This window comes from Epinephelus lanceolatus, chromosome 4 (genome assembly GCF_041903045.1).
Source record: "Epinephelus lanceolatus isolate andai-2023 chromosome 4, ASM4190304v1, whole genome shotgun sequence".
Classification (NCBI taxonomy): domain Eukaryota; kingdom Metazoa; phylum Chordata; class Actinopteri; order Perciformes; family Serranidae; genus Epinephelus; species Epinephelus lanceolatus.
Window position 1 is genome coordinate 46882273 of NC_135737.1, and position 24419 is coordinate 46906691.

At 41.6% G+C, this 24419-nt stretch overlaps 1 protein-coding gene and 2 non-coding genes across 3 annotated transcripts in view; 1 reads left to right on the forward strand and 2 right to left on the reverse strand.

Annotated features, from left to right (window-relative positions):
• The window catches only part of plekhg2 (pleckstrin homology domain containing, family G (with RhoGef domain) member 2), a 141412-nt gene that overhangs the window by 99848 nt on the left and 17145 nt on the right, over positions 1-24419 (reverse strand). Inside the window, exon 2 of the mRNA XM_078167384.1 lies at positions 17201-17278. Within this exon, the coding sequence (XP_078023510.1) occupies positions 17201-17249 (49 nt within the window). The 5' untranslated portion in view covers positions 17250-17278. The remainder of the gene's footprint in view (positions 1-17200; positions 17279-24419) is intronic.
• Positions 15041-15132, reverse strand: trnar-ucu (transfer RNA arginine (anticodon UCU)). Its single transcript is given in 2 exon segments — positions 15041-15076; positions 15096-15132. It is a non-coding gene; the product is annotated as a tRNA-Arg (tRNA).
• Positions 23114-23185, forward strand: trnae-cuc (transfer RNA glutamic acid (anticodon CUC)). Its single transcript has one exon. It is a non-coding gene; the product is annotated as a tRNA-Glu (tRNA).

A 24419-nucleotide genomic window follows, 5' to 3' on the forward strand; every position in this document is an offset into this window, starting at 1 on the left:
ACAGAGGCGTAAAAAAGACACAAAATGACTTCAAAGAGACGCAAACCAACAAAAAAGACACAACACCACAATAAACTCTGTGTCTTGCTTCTGTGTTGACGAGATGGTGGCACCCTTTGCATATCTATGCCCAGGGGCCCACTGACTCGTGCCCATGTCTGTTTTGATCACCCCAACAGAACGGCCTTTTCATGAATCATCATGTTGTGACAGTCACAAAAAGAACATTATGAAGTATAATTAGAGGAAATTCTGGTCTCAATTCAAAGTGAAAGAATGTTATTCTCATTTTTTGCTTCGACCACATCCACGTACACAACTAAAAACAAGAACTGACAGTCCTCATCCTCACAGGTTAACATGCTAACTGCTACAAGAAACAATCGACTCATCAACTGATCAATCAATCCAAATGTGTCCAGTAGATTTCTTTCTAGCAGTTGATGCAGACTGACACTCTGATGTCTCAGACTTGTTTTTTTCCACCTTTAAATGAAGACAGGTGGAGAGTGTTACCTTATTTGCTCGAAGCAGCAGCCAACCTGCCAGTCAAACTGTGTTCAGCTCTGTATTTGTGTCCAGTCTGTCAGATGTATGTTCACATCATTAAATTTCAGCAGAGTTGGAGTGTATGTGTGCAGCTGTCTTCCTCAGTATAAACAGGAAGTGTGTGCAGCAGAGCATCAGATCACCACTGACTGACTCTATTAACTTTCTCTTTTTGTCCACATTGCAGTAAATAAAATGATCATTTTTATAGTAAATGTCACCTCTGAGGCATTTTTTGATGCTTTGTTTCTGAAACTCTCTGAAACATAAAATGATAACTTCCCTCTTTGAAATGATCGTGCATTAATTTCATGTTCCCCTTTAGTGTGGTTTAAATGTTCACATGCAAATTGTGTCTGCTGTCACAAAGCTGCAGCTGATTCTGTCGTCATGTAAAGGAGTAGTTCACCATTTTAGGAAATGGGCTCGTTCAGCATCTTTCTGTGGGTGAGATGAGAAGACTGGGGCTGGAGTCTGGACGTGGTTAGCTTAGCTTAGAATAAAGACTGGAGGCAGTGGGAAACAGCTAGCCTGGCTCTGTCTAAACTTCAAAAGAAAATGCACCGACAGACAACTCTAAGAGCCTGATTAGACTCGCATTCATTGCTCTGTCAGGAGGATGGAACAGCTATCTGATATCCAAGCCAAAACATTCTCACTGTGACCTCATCACATGTCCACGTTTGGTCATGGACTTTCCACGTCCACATATGACGTCCAAGGTACCCTGGGTGTGTTGGTTGCTGACGTTCTGGGACGCCGTGTCAACTTCAGCCTGTTACATGTATTGTCTGTTTTCAAAATACACTTCTGTTTTCACAGGAAATGTACAGTTTGCATACAATCTCTTTTCACAATAACGGTGACTGGTTGTGCACCATGCCAGCATGAAAGGACATCTTTTTTCATCAGTGTCTTACCCTGGAAGTCACATAATAGGTTACGTTTGAAAGCAGAATCCAAGATGCAAATGTAATCCTTACTCCTCAGTTTAACTACATCAGGAGTCTGATAACAACAGCTCTTCCCTCTACCTTATTAAAGTGACAGGAAAACACACACTGAAAGTCTCGTCTTTCTCAGCGTAGTTCCTCCATGTGTTTGTAGACAGTTCAGTCGGGACCACTTTAGTCAAAGAAAACTTAAATTCCGTTTACAGTGCTATATTTGGCAGTATGGCTCTGTCCTGGGGCCTCTCTGCCTTTCCTCCAGCCTACGTGGAATGGCTAAGGCAGAGAGAGCACACCTCTCTGCCCTTCCATGTGCCTACATGAAGAGCTAAGGCAGATAGAGCAGCAGCAAAGACCCCGGGAACAGAACAGAGCAGCATCAATGACAAACAGAAATGACATTGATAAGTCAGACACAGCATGAAAAGGAGGAGCTGGGGTGGAGGCAGGTTGCAAAGCAGCTTGCAGAGGAAGCAGCAACAGTAAGCAGGCCAGAGCAGTTTAAACAGGGCGCCCTGAATGAGATTTGCCAATTGGTTGCATAGAAAGGAATCATGTGATCTATCAGCTGACTCCCTTCCATCAGTCAGCTGCTCCATCAGTTGATTGGACTGTTTGAGATCAGCTGATGTAGCTGGGATGTGAGCTGAGCTTGACATCATGTCCAGTCTGAACTAACACTATGCTTAATTTGTTAGCTTGTTGCTTAACCATTTCAGTTGTAGCTAAACTGCTAAAGTGCAGAAGTTCTTCTTGTTCTGGTGTTTGTTTCTCAGTCACAACACAGCACACATACACCTCAAGTGTATAATTTCATCTTCATCAGGATATGAGACCTTTTAAATGTGAAGTGTAATTGCAGCCAAGAGCTCATTAATTAACACAGAGTGTTACCTGATGGAAACATTTCTCTGTTCTGGTCTCTGTGCAGCGATGATGGTACCAAACCTGCCCACCTCACTGTGACTGTGCCCACGTCTTTAAGCACCATTAAAATACTTTTGATTGACAGTTTCCCTCATTTTTCTCCCCTCATAAAACACATTGCCTCATATTTAAAAATGTAATTATATCTTTTCCCTTCGTCTCAACTTCATGAGACCCTGTAATCATTTCATTTCCACTTTCCCTCCAGACGGCAGCACACCTGTCCTGCCTGCTGGCACAGTGATGCTGGGATGGAGAAGCATTTAAACTTCATTAGCGTTTAAATTCCAGACGTCCTGGCAGGAGGAATTTCCGAACACAGAGTGTTAAATGAGAACATTTTCCTATATGGATCCTTTTTTTTTTTTTTTTAAGGTGATATTCCTGCAGGTTCTTACAGGAATGTCTTTAACAGCTGCCAACAGTGTTGTAAAGTAGCGAACCTCCTCGTTCATGTGGTGACTGTGGTACACACTCATACCTGTGGTTTAAAGAGTTGTTGTTCTTTGTTCCACATGAAGAGGTAATGTTTCATCTGGAAAACCACCAACATATTTTATAAAAACGTGTCGGACCTCACTGAAAGATCGAACCTGACAACCCTCAATTGTTTTATTCAGTGGTGGGAGAAGTATTCAGACACTTTACTGCAGTTAAAGTACTGTGAAAATACTCCACTACAAGTAAAAAACCTGCATTCAAAACCTTACTGATGTGAAAGTATAGAGCTGCATAAAATGGAAATACTCAAGTACAAGTGCCTGAAATTCCTACAGTAGTATAGTAAATGTACTCAGTTACATCCCAGCTGCGTTTTTTAACTTGACGTCACTAATTCAGATAAATCATGACGCTTGTTTCATGAATGAGGTGTGTGTTGCCTCACTTCAGCTGTTTGTGTTCATCCACAACACACACTCAGTGAGCAGCAGCAGTCACAGCCTTATTTAGCCATGGCATTCACACATGCTTCAGCTCTCACTCGACATTATGAGTCAGTCAGGATGTGTGAGAATCGCTGGCTTCATTCATACATCCTGTCTCTAATCAAATCTTTCTCTCCGGCGCATGATACTGAAAATTTATGTTCAGCTGATATGAAGAAATGAAAGTGGGGGAAATATTTGTTCCTTTTTCAAAACCAGTGTGGTCGGCTTGCAATAAGCCTGCAGCGATGGGGACATACAAACATATCCATATTAGACCAGAACAAGCAGACTAGAGTTACAGACCTGAGTCAGCTGAAACCATCGCATCAAAGTGCAAATGCACGCAAATACGTGAATGCACCCATGCAAAAATATACCATCAATACATCTCACGTCATACAGAGAATATTTAGCCTGGGACAACAAAGAAACTGAAATGCTGGCAAACAATAAAAATGCCAACGCACGGCTCGGCAAACTCGACTGAGGCTGCTGTCAGACCTAGAGTGGTCTCCTTTGGTCTGAATCAGGGACTCATGTTGTTCCAAAGTTGTATAATTGCCTAGAGTTGGTTCGTGTTCTCACGGCAGCATTTACAAGAGGACCAGATCAAATGCCTTGTGTGAGAAAGCTGCTCTTGATTGGTCAGAATTTCCATGTGGGAAAAATCCAGGAAGTAAAGCAAACGTTGAAGAAGAGTACACTTGCAAGATAAATGTGACACTTTCTAATGTCACAATGGAGGGACAACTACGCAGGTTGATTTTAGTGCTGCTCATCGTGGACTATATTGCTGTCATTGTTCATTTTAGTCAAAGCATACAGTTTGAAAACGAGGCGCGGCTCCAACTAGAAAACAATGTTTTGATGCATTGGATGTGCTGAATGTGCATATTAAGGCAGTACAGGAGGAGGTGCACATTAATAATCCTCCAGGACTGTAACATGCTCATGTTTAACCCAAACAATGTGTCATGTGACTGCAGTTGCTTCACATCCAGGTCGGAACACCTTCTCACCACAAACCAACCGCACCAGAGTTCCTTTGGAACCGGACCAAGACTGCCTCTTCAAGAAGGTCTCTGTCCGGTTGTTTTGGTGTGTTCACACCTGCACAAATGAACCACACTGAGGGGGCAAACCACCTGGAGTTCATCTCAAGGGAGTTCAAGGGATCTCTATCCATAGTAGAGCAGTCAAAGCGACGACTCCTCCACTCCATCTCAACTTCTCTGACTCCATTGCGCCATCAAGCTCCACCCTCCACCTGTCTGCAACCCTGAAATCTCCCATCATTCCCCTCTCACCTTCCTTCCTTCCCTATCTCTCATCCCCCTCATCATTCCAACCCTCATCCCCAAAGTCCATCATATGTAGCAAACTAATTGCAATCTCTATTGGTGTGGTCTTTGTTAGTGAATTATTTAGTGGTTACAGTGAAACTTTACTTTTTTGTGAGGTTGTTGTTAACATGTTGTTAAGTTTAGGCATAAAAGCCACTTGGCTGTGGTTAGGAAATGATCATGTTTTGGTTTAAATACACGGTTTTGAGGCCACAATCTTTACTGGAAATACAGTGATGTCTCAGTAAACTAGAATTACCACCCCACAGCTGTTTGCCTCCACGCACCAGTCAAGTTTCTCTGACAGTTCACATCCATGTCTGTTACAACATGGAGTCAGCACAGTTTCAAAGTGGGCATCTGAAATTAGTCAGTACATAGACAGTATGTGGACAAGGACAGTAGTCCAATTAACTGGCCTAGTCGAGCTGTACCTGTAGCTCCACTTCACTGTGCATGTAAACACACTGACTGTCTCCAACTGAAGGTGTTCTTGAGATATCGGGTGTATGAGAGTGAGAAAGATTCAAGGTCGCAATTATCTTGACCTTTGACCACCAAAATCAAATCAGTTAACTAAGTTCAAGTTAAAGACGGCAAAGCTCTGTTTTGGAGCGTATGAATCACCACAGACCTGTGGATGAAACTAAATTGAAGAAGTTAACTACAGCGCTGCTAAATGGGTGGAAACTGACCACAGACCAGTCAACATCACGGAAGACTTGGGTTTAGAGGACATCCTCACGTTGGCATGTTGTGACCAGTCACAAGTCTTAAAGGGGGTGATGATAGTTTCATGCATAAAGCACCTGTATGAATCAGAGTAACTGCACTTTCTCAGTGTGGAACATTGTGATCCTTTAGAGAAAAAAACTGTGTATTTGGCAGAATAAGCACTTTGAAGTTGTCTCCAACCTCTCAGTCATGGTTTCAGACCTCACTGTTGTAGCAGTGCAGCTCTAATGTGACAGAAAGAAATCTAAAAGTCAAGATCATGAAGTCAATTTCTTTGCATTTATTTTATCTCCAATCCAGACACTCTGGTAAGAACTGCTTCACCTCGTTAATTTGAACTTCAAAATTGGTTTCAAATGCAAAATAATGGAATTTTAAACCTGTGATCAAAATGCAATTGATCCCAATATAAAAAATATAATCGTTTGACAGCCCTCATTATTAAACTTCTTGCATCACTGCATGTTAGTGCAAATACTCACACACAGACACACTTCATATATCATCATGTCCATGTGAATCTGCTGCAACAGACAAACACGAATCTGACTGAAAGCTCATCACTTAACCTATAAATCTGTATTTGTACATGTTTTGTCCTTTTTGTTTTAAACTGAAGGTGAGAAAGAGGACGAGCTCCCAGCCTTTTGAATTTCTGTGCCGGCGCTTAAAGAACTGTTTCACCATTGAAATACAAAACAACATGTGCAAGTTCTCTTACAGAATCACAGAAAAGCCACAAAACTTGAAACAAATCGAACGTGACTAACCAAGCGGATCCATCTTTACATGTTTAAACACACATCAGAAACATGTTACAGATAAACAGACAGGCAGTAGATATACTTACAGTTTGCAGGGTTTCTATGTGTGTGTGTGTCAGTGAGTTGACATCTCCGTTAAAATGTGTGATTGTCTGTTAGAGACTCTGACTGAAGTCTCTCAGTCACACTCAGACTGAGACTAAACACGTTCAATTTCCTGTTGTTGCCTGTGTGTGAGTGTGAGTGTTTGAGTGTGTGTGTGTTCCTGTACTTCTATGTTTCAGTTTTGAGTTAGGAACAAGTTTCCTCTCTGAGGGTTCAGACTCGGCTCTGCGGTTACAGTCAGAACCAGGTTTGGATGTTTAGAGTCTGGGACATAATATCATGAAGGGTCCTCACAAGCATAGCAAACATCTGTATATGTGTGTGTCACTGAAAGCCTTGCACCTCACTCAAAATACAGGATGTGGTTTGAAGTTTTTCGTTCTGTCTCTTTCTCGTATACATGCACAAGATGTTGCACCGGCCAATCAAATGCAAAGATTAAATGATTGTCAGTGTGATAAATTTGCAGAGGTGTAAAATCCAGTATTAAACTCTCTGAACTCTCTGAGCCCACAGCGGTATTTTTGCTTATTGTCATCATTTAATGCTTCATATTCCTAAAATCTGCACAACCTGAACTAAAAGATTATGAGAGTCAATAAACCACAATCATTGATTAAGATATTGAAAATGTGTCATTAAACTTGTTTATTCATCAGATTTTACAAAATAAAAAAACAGAAAATATTAGGAGTAGGGTAAAAAATTGATAAGTACAGTATCCCGATATTTTGCGTGGTGATATTGTGTCAATATACGGACGCCACGTATCAGTCTTTTGTCATATAAATTCATTTTTGCAAATACACATTTTAATACTACAATAATAAAATCTATTACCTTTCCGGTCCACTAGATGGTAGTTGTGGGAATCACCAGAGGTTCAACAATACAATATTATCACGATACTTTAGTCACGACACAATATTGTTGCAAATTTAAATATGCTGTGATATACTGAGTATTGTGATGACGTATATTGCAATATATTGCAAGAAGACTGAAAAAGCAATTCATTTTTGTTATTCTAGCAGGCTACTTAAAGTTTAATTCAGATTTGTAATGATATATATATATATATATATATATATATATATACAGTACAGGCCAAAAGTTTGGACACACCTTCTCATTCAATGCGTTTTCTTTATTTTCATGACTATTTACATTGTAGATTCTCACTGAAGGCATCAAAACTATGAATGAACACATGTGGAGTTATGTACTTAACAAAAAAAGGTGAAATAACTGAAAACATGTTTTATATTCTAGTTTCTTCAAAATAGCCACCCTTTGCTCTGATTACTGCTTTGCACACTCTTGGCATTCTCTCCATGAGCTTCAAGAGGTAGTCACCTGAAATGGTTTTCCAACAGTCTTGAAGGAGTTCCCAGAGGTGTTTAGCACTTGTTGGCCCCTTTGCCTTCACTCTGCGGTCCAGCTCACCCCAAACCATCTGGATTGGGTTCAGGTCCGGTGACTGTGGAGGCCAGGTCATCTGCCGCAGCACTCCATCACTCTCCTTCTTGGTCAAATAGCCCTTACACAGCCTGGAGGTGTGTTTGGGGTCATTGTCCTGTTGAAAAATAAATGATCGTCCAACTAAACGCAAACCGGATGGGATGGCATGTCGCTGCAGGATGCTGTGGTAGCCATGCTGGTTCAGTGTGCCTTCAATTTTGAATAAATCCCCAACAGTGTCACCAGCAAAACACCCCCACACCATCACACCTCCTCCTCCATGCTTCACAGTGGGAACCAGGCATGTGGAATCCATCCGTTCACCTTTTCTGCGTCTCACAAAGACACGGCGGTTGGAACCAAAGATCTCAAATTTGGACTCATCAGACCAAAGCACAAATTTCCACTGGTCTAATGTCCATTCCTTGTGTTTCTTGGCCCAAACAAATCTCTTCTGCTTGTTGCCTCTCCTTAGCAGTGGTTTCCTAGCAGCTATTTGACCATGAAGGCCTGATTGGCGCAGTCTCCTCTTAACAGTTGTTCTAGAGATGGGTCTGCTGCTAGAACTCTGTGTGGCATTCATCTGGTCTCTGATCTGAGCTGCTGTTAACTTGCGATTTCTGAGGCTGGTGACTCGGATGAACTTATCCTCAGAAGCAGAGGTGACTCTTGGTCTTCCTTTCCTGGGTCGGTCCTCATGTGTGCCAGTTTGGTTGTAGTGCTTGATGGTTTTTGCGACTCCACTTGGGGACACATTTAAAGTTTTTGCAATTTTCCGGACAGACTGACCTTCATTTCTTAAAGTAATGATGGCCACTCGTTTTTCTTTAGTTAGCTGATTGGTTCTTGCCATAATATGAATTTTAACAGTTGTCCAATAGGGCTGTCGGCTGTGTATTAACCTGACTTCTGCACAACACAACTGATGGTCCCAACCCCATTGATAAAGCAAGAAATTCCACTAATTAACCCTGATAAGGCACACCTGTGAAGTGGAAACCATTTCAGGTGACTACCTCTTGAAGCTCATGGAGAGAATGCCAAGAGTGTGCAAAGCAGTAATCAGAGCAAAGGGTGGCTATTTTGAAGAAACTAGAATATAAAACATGTTTTCAGTTATTTCACCTTTTTTTGTTAAGTACATAACTCCACATGTGTTCATTCATAGTTTTGATGCCTTCAGTGAGAATCTACAATGTAAATAGTCATGAAAATAAAGAAAACACATTGAATGAGAAGGTGTGTCCAAACTTTTGGCCTGTACTGTATATATATATAATATGATATATGATATAAAAAAAAAACAATACTGGGGACAATACAAAAATAAAGGCGGCAAAAGTCCAACTAGGGTGGGCGGGAGTTGTGGTGGATGGGTCAAACAAACACCAACCTTCACCCCATTCTAAAGCCAAACCCTGTTCTTTTTTCCTAAACCCAACCATGTGTGTTTGCTGCTTCAGGAGAAACTGTACATTTCCTGTGAAAACAGAAGTGTATTTTGAAACAGACAATGCATGTAACAGGCTGAAGTTGACACGGCGTCCCAGAACATCAACAACCAACACACCCAGGGTACCTTGGACGTCATATGTGGACGTAGAAAGTCCATGACCAAACGTGGACATGTGACGAGGTCAGACTGAGAATGTGCTGGGTAACAAGCACCACTTAGCAATACCCTGGCAGCCAATCAGACCACCTTTGTCACAGAGAAGTGGGCGTCGATTGAAAAAATTGATAGATGTGACCAGGTCACCTCGATGAGTGCTGGTATTGTTCTGGCACCTGAGGACCATGTGACCCAACAAGGAACTTTGGTCTGGTGTTCATAAAAGTTTCAGCTTTACCGGCCCCCCGATCGTTCCTTGAGGAACGCCTCCATCATTCCTTCGGTCTTTTAGCTTGGACATACCTTTACTACTCCACCTCAAACACATGGCATTTTCAAACACGACACCGGCCGCTCATTTTCATGTTCCAGTGTTGTAAATTCTGACAGGAACATGAACCTTTAACTCCACATCACGGGGAACTCCACCTCTGTTAGGTAACAGTTAGTGGGACAGTAACTCTGAGGCCGACATCCACCCTAAAAATGAAGTCTGCACAGAGAGAGGGACCCTGAGGCCACAAATAATGATCACTAGTGCCAAATTAAGAGGTGTCGGTAGTTTCAAAGGGTAAATAAGTAGAGGAGGTAAGTGGTTATTCTCCATGTACACTGTACACATGGGATATATGACAGAGAACATTTTGTACTGAGGATACTTTACCTATTTAGTTTGATGCAATCGATTATTTCTGTATTTTTAGAGCTTCCTCTTCTATCTTTATGACATGAAGATGAATTATTCAGAAGCACAATATTTGAAACTGAGAAAAGATTTAAAAAGATTTATATAACTTTATAAACTCACAATGTAGTGCTCTAATAATACTCCTCAAAGACCACAGAAATGACACTTTGTCATTTCTTTCTTGAATCAAGTTTCTACGTTTGGTTTTCCGAAAATGTCCGAGCCTACGTGGATCCTCTTTGTTCCTTAAAAACACACGGTATTGCCAGTTTGGTTGTGAATGCACTTTTAAGGTGGAATTCCCCTTTAAACACACGCTCTGAAACTACAAGGTGGAGTGGATTCCAGCATGTGTGTGATTACAGTAATAAGAGAGCAGCTCCTCGCTGTCATTATGTGTTCGACGGTGATGCAACATGTTGGACGTTTCTTAGAAAAGAACAAATCACAGCCTGTTACAGGGCCTTTACAGAAACACTGCAACACGTGGACGCACTGAGGAAACTTCGGTACATGAACACAAGTACAGGAGTTTTATTTATTTATTTGTATTTCAACAGAGGGGGCAGGACATAAAGAGTCTGAGAAACACAGCAAAACTTTACAGTGGAGCAAATTGTTTAAAATGTCATCTAGTATCTGATTCATCTCAGCAGGTGATTGGTTGATAGATTACACTGGCACATTTTCAGGTTGTAGGAGTCGAGGCAAACCACTCACTGATTTGTGGAAAATCCTTTTTGTTTATGTCAGACGAGAAGCTGATCAGGAACAGATCCTTCTCTGTGGATCCATGTACATGTGACTCAGGCAGCTCTGGTGTTTTCAGAGAGTATTTTGGGGTCATATTATGTCCAAGAGAATTGTCCTGGCTGGATTTGAACCAATAAGATCAGAGTTTAACATCAGCGCCTCGAACCCTCGAACCAACAGGATACCTCATGTTGTTTCTCTTTTGATGAAGCTAATTTAATTTAATCTTATCTCAAGTAATTGAATTTCCCAAAATTTTGTAGCGTTCCTTTAACAATGAACTGAACCGCATCAACCACAGAGATAACACTCAGTGTTTTCAGTGTGTGTGTGTGTGTGTGTGTGTGTGTGTGTGTGTGTGTGTGTATGTGTGTGTGTGCTCAGACTGCAGCAGAGATAAAGTGACGTGTTGACAGAGACAGGAAGTGAGCCACCTCACATCGTGGTACAAGAGGACTGATGTTACAGCTCGCCCATGTGACCTTTGACCCCTTCACAGCACTGTGCCAAACACACACTCACACACACGCACACACACATCCTCACAGTTTCCTTGTGTTTACATTCATTCCTCCTGTCATGAGTGAACTCCCTCAAACAATCTGCTAATTTTACACCACTGTTCTTTCTGACTTTACATTTTGATTTCTGACAGTGATTTCCTTCGTGTCGAGCAGCCACAACTTTCAGTCCAGATAACTCAAAGACATTAACGTAGAGTAAGGTCTGGGGATAGTCTAGATTTTTAGTTTATGATGTGCAGTCTCTTTTAAAAGAGAGCAAGAACATTGTAGAAGGTGTAAAACGTTAATTCATGTTAAAGTGGTTTCTAATATTATCAGTTTAAATATACTGTAGACACTGTGTGACAGTGTGTAACCAGTTTAGACAGATGTTTTTATATATTTTCACATGTGAAATTCAACCACATCTTACAGACAATATCATGTGAAATACATCTAACAATTTATATGTTGTCTGAAACTCACATGTGATGTGAACCTGTTTTCAGATATTTCACAAGTAAAAACAAAAAGTTCAAACTTGTAATGTATCACATGTGGAAACAGTTTTCTGATTTTTCATACCAGATAAAATTTTACAATAATAAGAGTTTCATGTGAGCTTTGTTGTGACGCAGGGCTTGAAATTGTGTTTTTCCTTCTTTGGAATTTACAGAGGCCCTGAGAGGTAAGGTAAAAAAAATCGGAGGTTTTCAGTCAATGTTGCAAAAACTGAAGTTTATCTCCTACATAGGAGATAACATCCCATATGTAGGCAATAATATCTTCTATAGAAGATCACATCCTATATGTAGGAGATAACATTCCCTACCTAGGAGAGAACATCCCATATGTAGGAGATAACATTCCCTACCTAGGAGGTAACATCCCATATGTTGGAGATAACAGTCCCTACCTAGGAGATAACATCGCATATGTAGGCGATAACATCTTCTATAGAAGATCACATCCTATATGTAGAAGATAACATTCCCTACCTAGGAGAGAACATCCCTTATGTTGGAGATAACATTCCCTACCTAGGAGAGAACATCCCATATGTTGGAGATAACATTTCCTACCTAGGAGATAACATCCCATATGTAGGAGATAACATTCCCTAATCCCTACCTAGGAGAGAACATCCCTTATGTTGGAGATAACATTCCCTACCTAGGAGATAACATCCCATATGTAGGCGATAACATCTTCTATAGAAGATCGCATCCTATATGTAGGAGATAACATTCCCTACCTAGGAGAGAACATCCCTTATGTTGGAGATAACATTCCCTACCTAGGAGAGAACATCCCATATGTTGGAGATAACATTTCCTACCTAGGAGATAACATCCCATATGTAGGAGATAACATTCCCTACCTAGGAGGTAACATCCCATATGTTGGAGATAACATTCCCTACCTAGGAAATAACATCCCATATGTAGGATATATCATCTCCTGTAGGAGATAATGTCCCATATGTAGGAGATAACATTCTCTACCTAGGAGAGAACATCCCATATGTTGGAGATAACATTCCCTACCTAGGAGATAACATCCCATATGTTGGAGATAGCATTCCCTACCTAGGAGATAACATCCCATATGTAGGAGATAGCATTCCCTACCTAGGAGATAACGCCCCATATGTAGGATATATCATCTCCTGTAGGAGATAATGTCCCATATGTAGGAGATAGCATTCCCTACCTAGGAGATAACATCCCATATGTAGGAGATAGCATTCCCTACTTAGCATATAACGCCCCATATGTAGGATATATCATCTCCAGTAGGAAATAATGTCCCATATGTAGGAGATACAACTTCTATAGAAGATCACAACCTATTTGTAGGAGATAACATCTTCAATATGAGATGACATCCCGTATGTAACAGATTACATCTCCTACATGTAAGATAACATCCCATATGTAGGCGATAACATCTCTTACAGGAGATAACACCCCCTGCCTTGGATATAATGTCTCATATGTAGGTGATGACATCTCCTACTTAGGACATAACATCGCCTAGAGGAGATAAAATTGTCTACCTAAGAGATAACATCCAGTTTGTAGTAGATAACATCTCCTACATATAAGATAACGTCCCATATTTGGTGATAACATCTTTGAAAGGAGATGTCTTTCATATGTTGGAGATAACATCTCCTATAGGCGATAACATTCCCCACCTAGGATACAGCATACCATATGTAGGAGATTACATGTCGTACCCAGGAGATAACATCCAGTTTGTAGTAGATAACATCTCCTATAGGAGATAACATTCCCCATCTAGGATACAGCATCCCGTATGTAGTAGATAACATCTCCAGTGTAGGTGTTTTTGGCAACACTGTCAGCATTTTTTCTCACCTTGCCTCTCAGGGTCTCTGTCGGTATTTCTACTTTACTTGAACACATTTTTCCCACCAAAGGTTAACAAAGTAAAGTTTGTGGTCTACTTTGGGAAGTGGAGCCAAAAATGTAAAGTATCTTTGGTTTGTAATAAATTCACCGTAACCTTCCTGCAGGGCAGCAGCTGTTTCCAGACTCAGACTGAATGTTTCTGTCGTCAGGACTGGGTTCGCTCTTTGTTTCCAGTCCAGACTTTGTTGCCTGTTACTTATTTTTGTTGGACTTTTCTTGTTATCAGAATAATGACAGCAGGGAGGCTTCAGAATCCAGCCAATCACAGACCAGAACACAGCCAGAGCCAAAAAAAATTGGACTCCTCTGTTCTCCCTCATTTCTCCAGTTTCTCCATTTCTTTCTCCTCATTCCTAGTGCACTCCTCCTTCTCTTCCTCCTCCTCCTCCTCCTCCTCTTCCTCTCTGTTTCTATTCTATCTTTCATCTTGCCGTTTTTCTGCAGCCTTATCTTGGGCGTTCTCTCTATTTTCTGCTTGGTTCTTTTCTATGGTTATAATCAACAGATCGGCATTTTATTGTGTGTGTGTGTGTGTGTGTGTGTGTGTGAGGGCAGAACATTGTTCAGTGCTACACTTTATCACCACAAACCATACAACTTCCTGCACAGACCATATTGGTGTGTGTGTGTGTGTGTGTGTGTGTCTACCTACATGCCAAGTCTGCATGAATGCAACAATCAGTGCTGTGTGAGACTGTGTGTGTGGGGTGTGTGTGTGTGTGTGTGTGTGTGTGTGTGTGTGTGTGTGTGCATGCATGCATGCATGTGTGTTGTGTGTGTATGTGTGTATGCGTGTGTGTGTGTGTGTGTGTGTGTGTGTGTGTGTGAATGCTAACTATGGAAGCCAATATAACAGCCGAGGAGCAACTAAACAGCATGGTGGCTGTGTGTAATTACACATCATTACTGAGCCTCTGCATGTGTGTGTGTGTGTGTGTGTGTGTGTGTGTTGTGTATAATAGCAGTCCATTCTGCTCAGCCTCTCTCTGGTTTGTGACAGGAAGTCACAGCTCGGGGAGAAAGTTGAGCCGAGACTCTAAAAAACACTGAAATAAATCTGGTTCAAATGACTTCCAGCTTGGTCGGAAAACTCATAACAAAGAACAACTAACTGAAGCGAACAGCTGACCAACTCTTCACAGCTGCTCTGATTAAGACTCTTTACATTCACAATGAATCAAATGTTTTTATAGCAGGATGAAACGCACGTAAAGTTCCAGTGGTTGAACAGTGTTATAACTCCACATCTTTCATCTCTGAGTCGATGCGATGCCAATAAAGTTCGACTCTGGTGGGACTCGAACCCACAACCTTTGAATCACTTCTCTCGTGTTCAACTAGAAGTCCAACGCGCTATCCATTGCGCCACAGAGCCACATGGCAGCCTGAGGTCTTGTTTTAGTTGCAGTTGGTATGTTGAAACATGTTAAAAATAGAAGCTCAGAGCAGCAGAGTGGTGACTGAGACCTGACTCTGTTGGACTGAAGGAATCAGAGCTGTGGTGATTCACAAGATATTAAATTAACTCTGTAATCTGCTGAAACAGGATGCAGGTTGCTTCTCAACCCTCAATATTTCTATTTTCTTGATTCTAGCTGAAATGTGAGACATATTTATTTTTCATTATTTGACAACTAGTTTATGTTGAATTTACCAACCAGGTCAAAATACTCACACTTGGTCAGCAGTGGGAAACTTTCCCATGGGAAAGCAATTTATCTTTCCTTAACTTTCATTGTTGTCCTGCCACGTTTTGCCTGATATCGCCAGGCAGTGTTAAACAATAACGGCAACCAGCCGTGTATCATGCCGACGTCAAAAGACAGCTTTTTACATAAGTCACCGACGCCGGAATTTATTGACAAAGTGCCAAATTTCACCGACTTTGGAGTGAGACTAAGTTAAACCTAATCACGTGTTTTTGTTACCTAAACCTAAGAAAGTAAACCTAAAAATGTGTTTTAACAATGCTCAAAGTTTATTTTGAAGTGACAACATGCATTTAACTTGAAGAAACTGTACATTTCCTGTGAAAATGGAAGTGTCCTTTGAAAAGACACAGCGCATGTAACAGGCATAAATCGACACGCCATTCCCAAACATCCAAACCAACACACGAGGTATATCCAGACCAACATAAGTTGACACTTGGGGCTGCGGCCTAAACCTCTGTATTTGATGAGTTGGGAGTGAGACCCTAACCCTGTGTTTAATTTACAGTATCCAAAAAACAGAGACACTTGCTGGGGGCAGGCAATGACCAATGTCCAGTTCAAGTCATGAAGAGAATCACAGAACCAGGATAAATATTATGTGCTTAAACATTCAGGTCAACCACAGACACGGGTTTAACCCACTTCACTATGCTTGTCTAAAGAAGTAAAACATAGCTGACATTTTACTGGCCAAAGTTTAAAACCCTGTGCATTGCACATAGAAAGTATGTTAAGACAATAACTCCAGAAAAAAAAATCTATTAACTTGGGAACAGCAGCACAATGATGAGTGAGGGCCTGATGACAGACGGCCAGAGCTTCCTGTAAGTGGCCCAAAATTCCAAATCATCAAAAATGTTTTCACACTGACTGGACCAAGACCACCTCTTTTCATGGGGCCATGGTTTAGCTGTTTATTCCGGACCATGACCTGGGGCGGTTTCACACTTGTAATTTTGGTTCAGATCAAACTGAAAAATCAGGTGTGATAGGGCCCTGACTGACGAGCTAAGGCTACATGCATTCTTACTTGTTTTCGTTTTAAAATTAAATCGATCGTAAGACATTTTCTTTTTTTTTTTTTTTTTTTTTTACCATTTAAGAATTAATCTCCGTCCACACTAGCCTGCTAAAAACGCATATCACATGATCATCACACTGGACACATGAGTGCAAACGGTGTAAACAGGAAGCAGATTTTCCATTCTGCAGTTGGTTGTTAAGTTAAAGAAAATACTATGGCGATAGTGAAAAGTAAGACCACAGATTTCTTTGCTTGGACCAACGATGAGGTGGAACTGTTACTGAAAGTAACACATGAGTATCAGGTGTTCAAGGTGGCAGAAAAAACACTGGGAGGCATTGCAAGGCAAATATGGCAACCTATCAGAGGTATAAGCGGGGAGCATTATCCATCGCTGGAAGAGACCATGCCAAGAGGTAAGGAGCCCCCACACAGGAAAGTAAAATCACAGAAGGTATATAGACCAAGCTTTAATGTTTTGGCCTGAAACAAAGTGACTGATAAGACCCAACTGGGAGGTGAACATGGGCATCCCTGGAGTTTTCAAAATAAAACTGGTCAACAGTATTTCCAAAGGACCCTGTCTCAGGGGAGCAGTGTGGACACTAGGTATAAATGCAGCAATAGTTATGCTGCTGTTCTCTCCTCCCCAAAAAGTTCTAAGATACGTCTGTAGGGTCACCTAGACAAGCCCCACCCCTTACCTGTGTTGCTAGGCGATCTCTGGCTGCCACGCCGTGACCCCTCAGGCATGGTGCGATGATGTCACAGGGAGTAGAAACCTGGAAAGGAAAAAAAAATCCTGGTTAGCTTCAACACTGACTCTCTGTCTCAACATCCCCTTTCATCAGCCATTCTTTCTCTGTGGTTTTTCTTCTTCTGCAACATAAAAGCACAGCAGCGGCACAAAGAGACTTAACACACACACACACACACACAGCATCAGGAGGTGAAAAAAGGAAAAACCTTTATACACGTCTTTGTTTCACAGCAGAGAAGAAGAGGAGGTCCGTATAAAAGAATTCTCTGTGAGGACATATGTAATGTTTGGCTGGAAGACAAGAATGTGGTCTCTTCTCTTAACTGCTGCGTGTGTGTGTGTGTGTGTGTGTGTGTGTGTGTCCACTCGAGGAAAACGGCCTCCTACAAAGTCATTGATATAGTAACACAGATTGACCCAATTAGTCCATCGTACGTCAAACGAGTGTTTCTGCAGCTGTCTGCTGAACAACTGAGAGATGTGGGTCAGGTGGGGAGGAGGGGGCGGAGAGGGTGTTTGGGTGAGGGGGTTTAGGGGGTTCAGAGGTGTCAGTAATACAAGCCAGATGCAGCAGTGGTCTGCAGGTTGCAGGTTTAAATCCTTGTGTGACAACACCTGCAGATTGTCCATCACTACAAACTACAAACCAGTATTCAATAAACTTTTTTCGTTCTTCATCCAAATTAAACCCATAAAAATCTTTTCACGTGTTGCTCCTAACGTTTTTTGTTAAGAACTACAACGCCCATTGACAGTCTGTGGTTAAAGTGTCACACAGGCAGAATATTTTGATCGATTGTCTCATGGATCAGTGCGTCACTATGCTGTGAGCTTATTAACTTTTTCTACAATGATCAATCAAGGCCTCCAGTTGCTCTTTGATCCTTCACACAGAGCTCATTCATCAACTCAATCACCAGAGAAGCAGAAAAAAACACTTGGATATGGTTCAGAAAAGATCATGTTTAAGCTTTGAAGCTTATACTATCCTACAGTATAGCAGTCCTATAAGGCCAAACAACACATCAACATTGGTTGAATCTGTAAGACCCTGAATTACATCTGATGCTGACATTTTTACAGCTCTCACTTTCTTCAGCATCTGTGCAGGAGACTATGGTATTAATTAGTGACTTGACTATGAAAAGCCATGCACCCAAATTCGTACATATCTCATATTTTGAAAGGCTGCAATCAGTGCAGCGATTGTACGTAGGTAGGTTGGGGTGGTGGAATGGTCACAAAAAACAGACTTTCCCCTGAGGTCACGTGTTCGGATCCGTGTGAACCTTGAGTCATTTTAAGTGTTTCTTTTCCTAAACCTTTCCTCAGAAACTTCAGGTTAATTACATTGCTGTAATTTGTGGGCTGCAAATTCATAGGATATCATACAAACTGTTCTTTTTTTTTTACGCTTCAGATTTATTTTACATTTAAAAAATGTTATAAAAGGACTGACAAAAGAGTACAAAAACACAAACAAACAAAAAATAAGTAAACAAATAAATGGTTTGGATTGCTCTGTTATTATCTCTGTGACATAGTCAGTGACTCCATCTCTCATCTTGTCGTTGACACGAAAACATTGTCCGTTTCTCCCATTTCTCTCAACATCGCTCCTCTTGAGTCTTTATCCTGTTGGTCAACAGTTCCATATCATGTTTCATTCACAATTTTTAACCATTCATCTTGTGTTTTTAGTTCTTCCTTGTATCATCTCTTCATGATGGCCTTTTAACAAGCTGCCTTCTCTGACTTCTCTTAACACATCCACTCCCACATCCACATCCGGACCGCATCTTCTCCAACATGGTTGTGCTATAGACAGGTATTTGCTCTTAATTTGTAGTGTAATAATCTAATTATATTCTTTCAACAGCGCTCTTTAAAAGTATGAGAGGATGTTGTAGACTGTATACGAACCAATCTTTTAAAATATATTGGATTGTGGTAAATCTAGTAAGGAATGGCTGGGTTAGGTTTCAGCTGAACTAAAACACTTGGGTAACATTGGGGAGTTGATTTGGTTATACTTCATAAAAAGGTGACATTTAATTGTAGGTTTGTGACACCTCTGTTATCCTGCGTTCAATTCAGACACCTATCTAACACTTTTACTTTTCATCCCTCTACATAAAAGACACACTGTTGTCTGTATTGGCTCTAAATGTTGCTCTGGATATACGCTGCGAGGTGTGAAGTTGTGCAATATGGACGTAATTCCTGAGAAACTGGGCTGAATGTGGACAGAAATCCTCGGGGACTCAGAGAGGAATGAGGAATGGATGTGGAGGCATGTAGCTCTGTTGCACAATGGATAGCACAAGTACGTATTAGGAGCTTAAAGGTTGGGGGTTCAAGTCCCATCAGAGCCTCATTTACACACAACATGGACACACAAGACTGATAATGCAGCTGAATATGTGGATTACCAGATGTTGTGCATTCAAGGTTCCCAAATTAATAGTCATACTTCACAGATGTCTGTATGTAAGTTTGTTTCCTTTTGAGAGTGTGGAGAATATTTTAAAATCCTTCACGCCAGATTACATCTACACTACTCAGTCATAACTCAGTCAAATCTGTATTTTTCAGATAGAGTGAGACTTTGCAGTGTTGGTGGTGAAAGCAAGGAAATCTGTCCACTCTCCATTAGGTTCTCTGTTTTCCTCTGAGACTTTTTCTTTTCTAGATTTATAATCAATAGCTAGTCTAGCAAAGGAGATTCCACCGCTAACTAATGCAAAAGTTGTTATCTGAAAAACAGACCTGATGGGAGAAACTTTGACCCATGCTTATGAACATTTGGTGAGTTGGAAGCCTGATTGTACACACTCTTTTATAAATGAGAGTCATAGATGTATGACACTACACTGAGACACTGGCAAGAGGCTAAAGAGCGGCATGCAGCTCCAGAGCTGCAGGTTACCTGCCCCTGCATTGGATCAAACATTATCATCTACATTATTTCATATTCTTCTCAGCATCTTTCGTTTTCAGTGGTTACTGGTGAGGACAGAATCTATGCAGCCACCTAAAGAAAAAGCACCGTGCCCAGCATCTGTTTTCACTTTTTTGTGCGGCCGCTCTGAGTGTTTTAAATCAAAAATCTCAGAACTTTTCAGGAAGGTGTCGGTGACGTCACTGCTGCATCTTTAGCTAGGCTACTGTCTGCTATCACGGTGAAGACAGAAAAGCTCAATTTTTAAGAGCAGATCAGCCGGCGGACTCTGGATGTTGCTGGTGAGTGGAGTGCTGTGTTTTTGTCTCCAGTTGCTTTGCAAGCTTGACTGGAGTACTGGCTGTGTAGTCAACCCTCTGTTAATGTAGCATTGCAATAGCTACCTAGCTGACGTCAGTGTCAAGAAATTGTTGTCATCGAAACAGACCCATGCGGAGCACGTCATAATAAAAAGCGCTGGGATGAAGTGCTCCTGAGTGCCCTGCCCTGCCACTGCTTTTCTGCTAAAGAAAAACATTATGTGGACACAGGCCACAGAGTGGAGAAGGAAAAGGGGAGTGCTGCACAGTGTGTACGAACCTTAACAGAGGAAATATGAGATATGGAGTTGAGAAAGTAAAAGTGAGTCTGAATTACAGAAAAAATAAAGTTAACTTGAATCAGTCAAATGTATTAATTCAGAGGCAGAGAGTGAAAATGAGCAAGTGACCCTGAGAGAACATACAGGACACACAGAGACACACAGAGAACAGACAGAGGACTGGATCAGGTCTTGCGCTGTGGTTAACCGACTCTGAGGTTACACACTCACATGCACACAAAGGTCTTTAACATCCATCAGTGCTTAAAGACTCTCCGCTAAGAGAATAAAACAGTGTTGCAGGCTAGTGTGTGTGTGTGTGTGTGTGTGTATAATTTGGACAACCTCATCATCACCTACAAAGGTATTTCCAGGTGCACCCGCCACTTATACACCTCATCATCACGCACACATACCCCAGTGACCGACGATGGCGGCGAACCAACACTCTCACTTACATCACATCAGCGTGCTCAGTGCGTGTATGTTCTTAAAGCCCTATCTCGTTGCCAAGGCGACTGTACAGGCTCGTACACAGACATCAGCTCCATTAAACCGAACAGAGCCGTCAAACACAATTTCAGTTTCTCCACTTCAGCAGTTTGACCCGGCGGTTTCACTTCCACTGAGCTCCACAGTGGGACCGGCCTCAGCTCCCACAGTGACTTTCAACATTACAGGAGAGTTACAGTGGAAAAGGTCGAAGGTCAGAGGTCACAGCTTCTTGTCAGTACAGCTGAATCCCCAGAGCACACCCATCTACCTCCCAGTTTACAGGCTGGCGGGAGGATAATGCTGCCATGGAGTCTGTTCATTTTCTGAGCCTATAATATGTTAATAGTGACATAAAAGAATACTGAATGAACTACCAGCAGCTCCTGTTTGCAGCGGACCAATGGATGTACAGACAACCATCACTAGTTTACTGTGTTACTGAAGAAAACTTAAAAACGTGATGATTCTCAGGCAGGTTCTCCAGTTATGCGGAGCGTATTTGGAGACGTCTGGATGTTTACTGATGACAGAGTTTAAGTTTCATTGGATCTAAATATATGCAATCTTGATATATGAAATCCCCAGTATTATTTCAGTTCATTTTTTTCTGTGTGAATGCACCAGGCTCACTGTCAGGGAAGGTCAAAAGGTACAGATGACCCCAGTCAAAGACCAAGACCCTTAAATGGGATCAAGTACAGCACTTTACTTACAGACTTTCGCAATGCACAGAACTCACAAGTGCCACTAATGTAAACATGTGAGACGGACTGCAGCCTGGTTAGCTAAGTCAGAATGCCTCACCAAAACTCAGGAGCCCCTAAAAAGTGTCAGGGTCCAGAGAGAACAAGAAAATGAAAGCAGCAGAGAGGCGATGACCAAACGCCTGATAAAAAACATGACGCAGCAGCAGGTGTGACAGGCAGAGCTGAAGGTGAGGAGTGAGGCAGAGTGATGTTAGCAAATAAAACCTGCTGTATCGGCTCGGTTTAAAGCTACAGTGAAGACACAGGTTTCACATTAAACTAGAGGATCTAAGGCTTCCATTGGTACCAACCATTTATGCTATCTTGTCACAAAGGGGGCCCAATAATGCTCCAAAGTTACGCAACATTTTGGGGAAGCATTTTTCAAAATGGTGTATTTTCATATTTCTGCATACTGGGTCCCTGAACTGTCTTTAAATTGCATAATTTGGGCCATTTACTCTTACACGATTTTTCTTTTCTCTAATCATTCATATGAGAGCATTTTTCGGCCCAGGACGCATGAGACTACCTCTGCTTTTCAAAATCAGGTCTTAACAGTAAATGCAAGTACAAGCAGATCCAAAATACATTTGGAAATATGATTAATTGGATTATATTCACAGGATGTATAAAAGCCTACAGGAATTCCCCCCACATCATTGAGTGTGGATGAGGGGCCCACTAACCAGAGTTACCACCTTGTGGTTTTGTACCTCTGCAAACCAGTCAGATTCCAGTTTACATCCTGCAGCAGTGACAGCTGAAAAATGTGGATGTTTCTGCAAAGAAGCTACGTGTTCTAAAACTTGAACGCTTCACACCCGGCAGCACAGAAGAGCTCAAAGATCAGCACAGTTTCAAGATGGACACCCGAGATTAGTGTCACCAGTTCTGCCTCCGATCACAGCTGTCTCTGGCATAGAGGCTTTAAAAGGCCTCTGTGAACAGCTGTGAACATGTGGAGTTATGGTCAGGACATTCTAGACAAGCATGAGCAGAGTCGGCTAAAGGTTTAAGTCCCAACAGAGTCGATGTTTAAAGCAGACACAATGGCATCACTGCTTTCAACAGTCCCTGGTGGTCTAGTGGTTAGGATTCGGCGCTCTCACCGCCGCGGCCCGGGTTCGATTCCCGGTCAGGGAAGGTTTATTTTCTCAAATCAGTCTGTGGGGACTTTGCTTGGGATTGGCAGGGTGGCTGTTCAAATCCAGCATAAAGCACTCACTACAAAGTATGACCAATGCACTGACAGGAGTCAAGAAGGAAGAAGTATAAAGGAGCCAGCCTGCGGTGGCAAAGTGATCAAATAAAGACCTGAGACTCCCTGTGGACCCTAACCAAGTAGACTTAGAGTTATTTTCACATCAGGTCACTACATCACCTTAAGTGCATAAATTTACGTTGAGTATGTAACATACGTAACACGCCCAACCATGTTTCTTTCCCAAACCTAACCTTCATAATGTTACTTCCCAAACTCCCAATGTTACTTTCCTAAACCTGACCTACGTAATGTTACTTTCCTAAACATGACCTACATAACTTTACTTTCCTAAACCTAACCTACATAATTTTACTTTCCTAAACCTGACCTACGTAACTTTACTTTCCTAACCCTAACCTACGTAATGTTACTTTCCTAACCCTGACCTACGTAACGTTACTTTCCTAAACATGACCTACGTAACGTTACTTTCCTAAACATGACCTACGTAACTTTACTTTCCTAAACATGACCTACATAACTTTACTTTCCTAAACCTAACCTACATAATTTTACTTTCCTAAACCTGACCTACGTAACTTTACTTTCCTAACCCTGACCTACGTAACGTTACTTTCCTAAACATGACCTACGTAACTTTACTTTCCTAAACATGACCTACATAACTTTACTTTCCTAAACCTAACCTACATAATTTTACTTTCCTAAACCTGACCTACGTAACTTTACTTTCCTAACCCTAACCTACGTAACGTTACTTTCCTACATAACACATAACCCTCCCCGACATCCATTCACACCTGGACCCATCTAACTATAACGACACACATGACGGCCGGGTGGGTAAATGACTCACATGTGACCTTAATGACTGAAACTCAGAGCTCATGTGACTTCAACGACTCACAGTTCACACCCACATGGAGTTAAGAGCCTGCGACTCTGCACCAGTCCGTTGGAACTGAAGAAGCCTTTTGGATGAGAAATGAAACGTCTTCAAGAAACTCAAGCAGGTCCAGTTGCCTACGATATAGCACTTACGATTACCATGACCTCTATGACTGAGAACTCGAAGAGGCAGAAACAAATCTCACTCCTCCAGACTGACTTGAAATGCTTTCCAATTAAATGTTCGTCAGTTTACTTAATTAC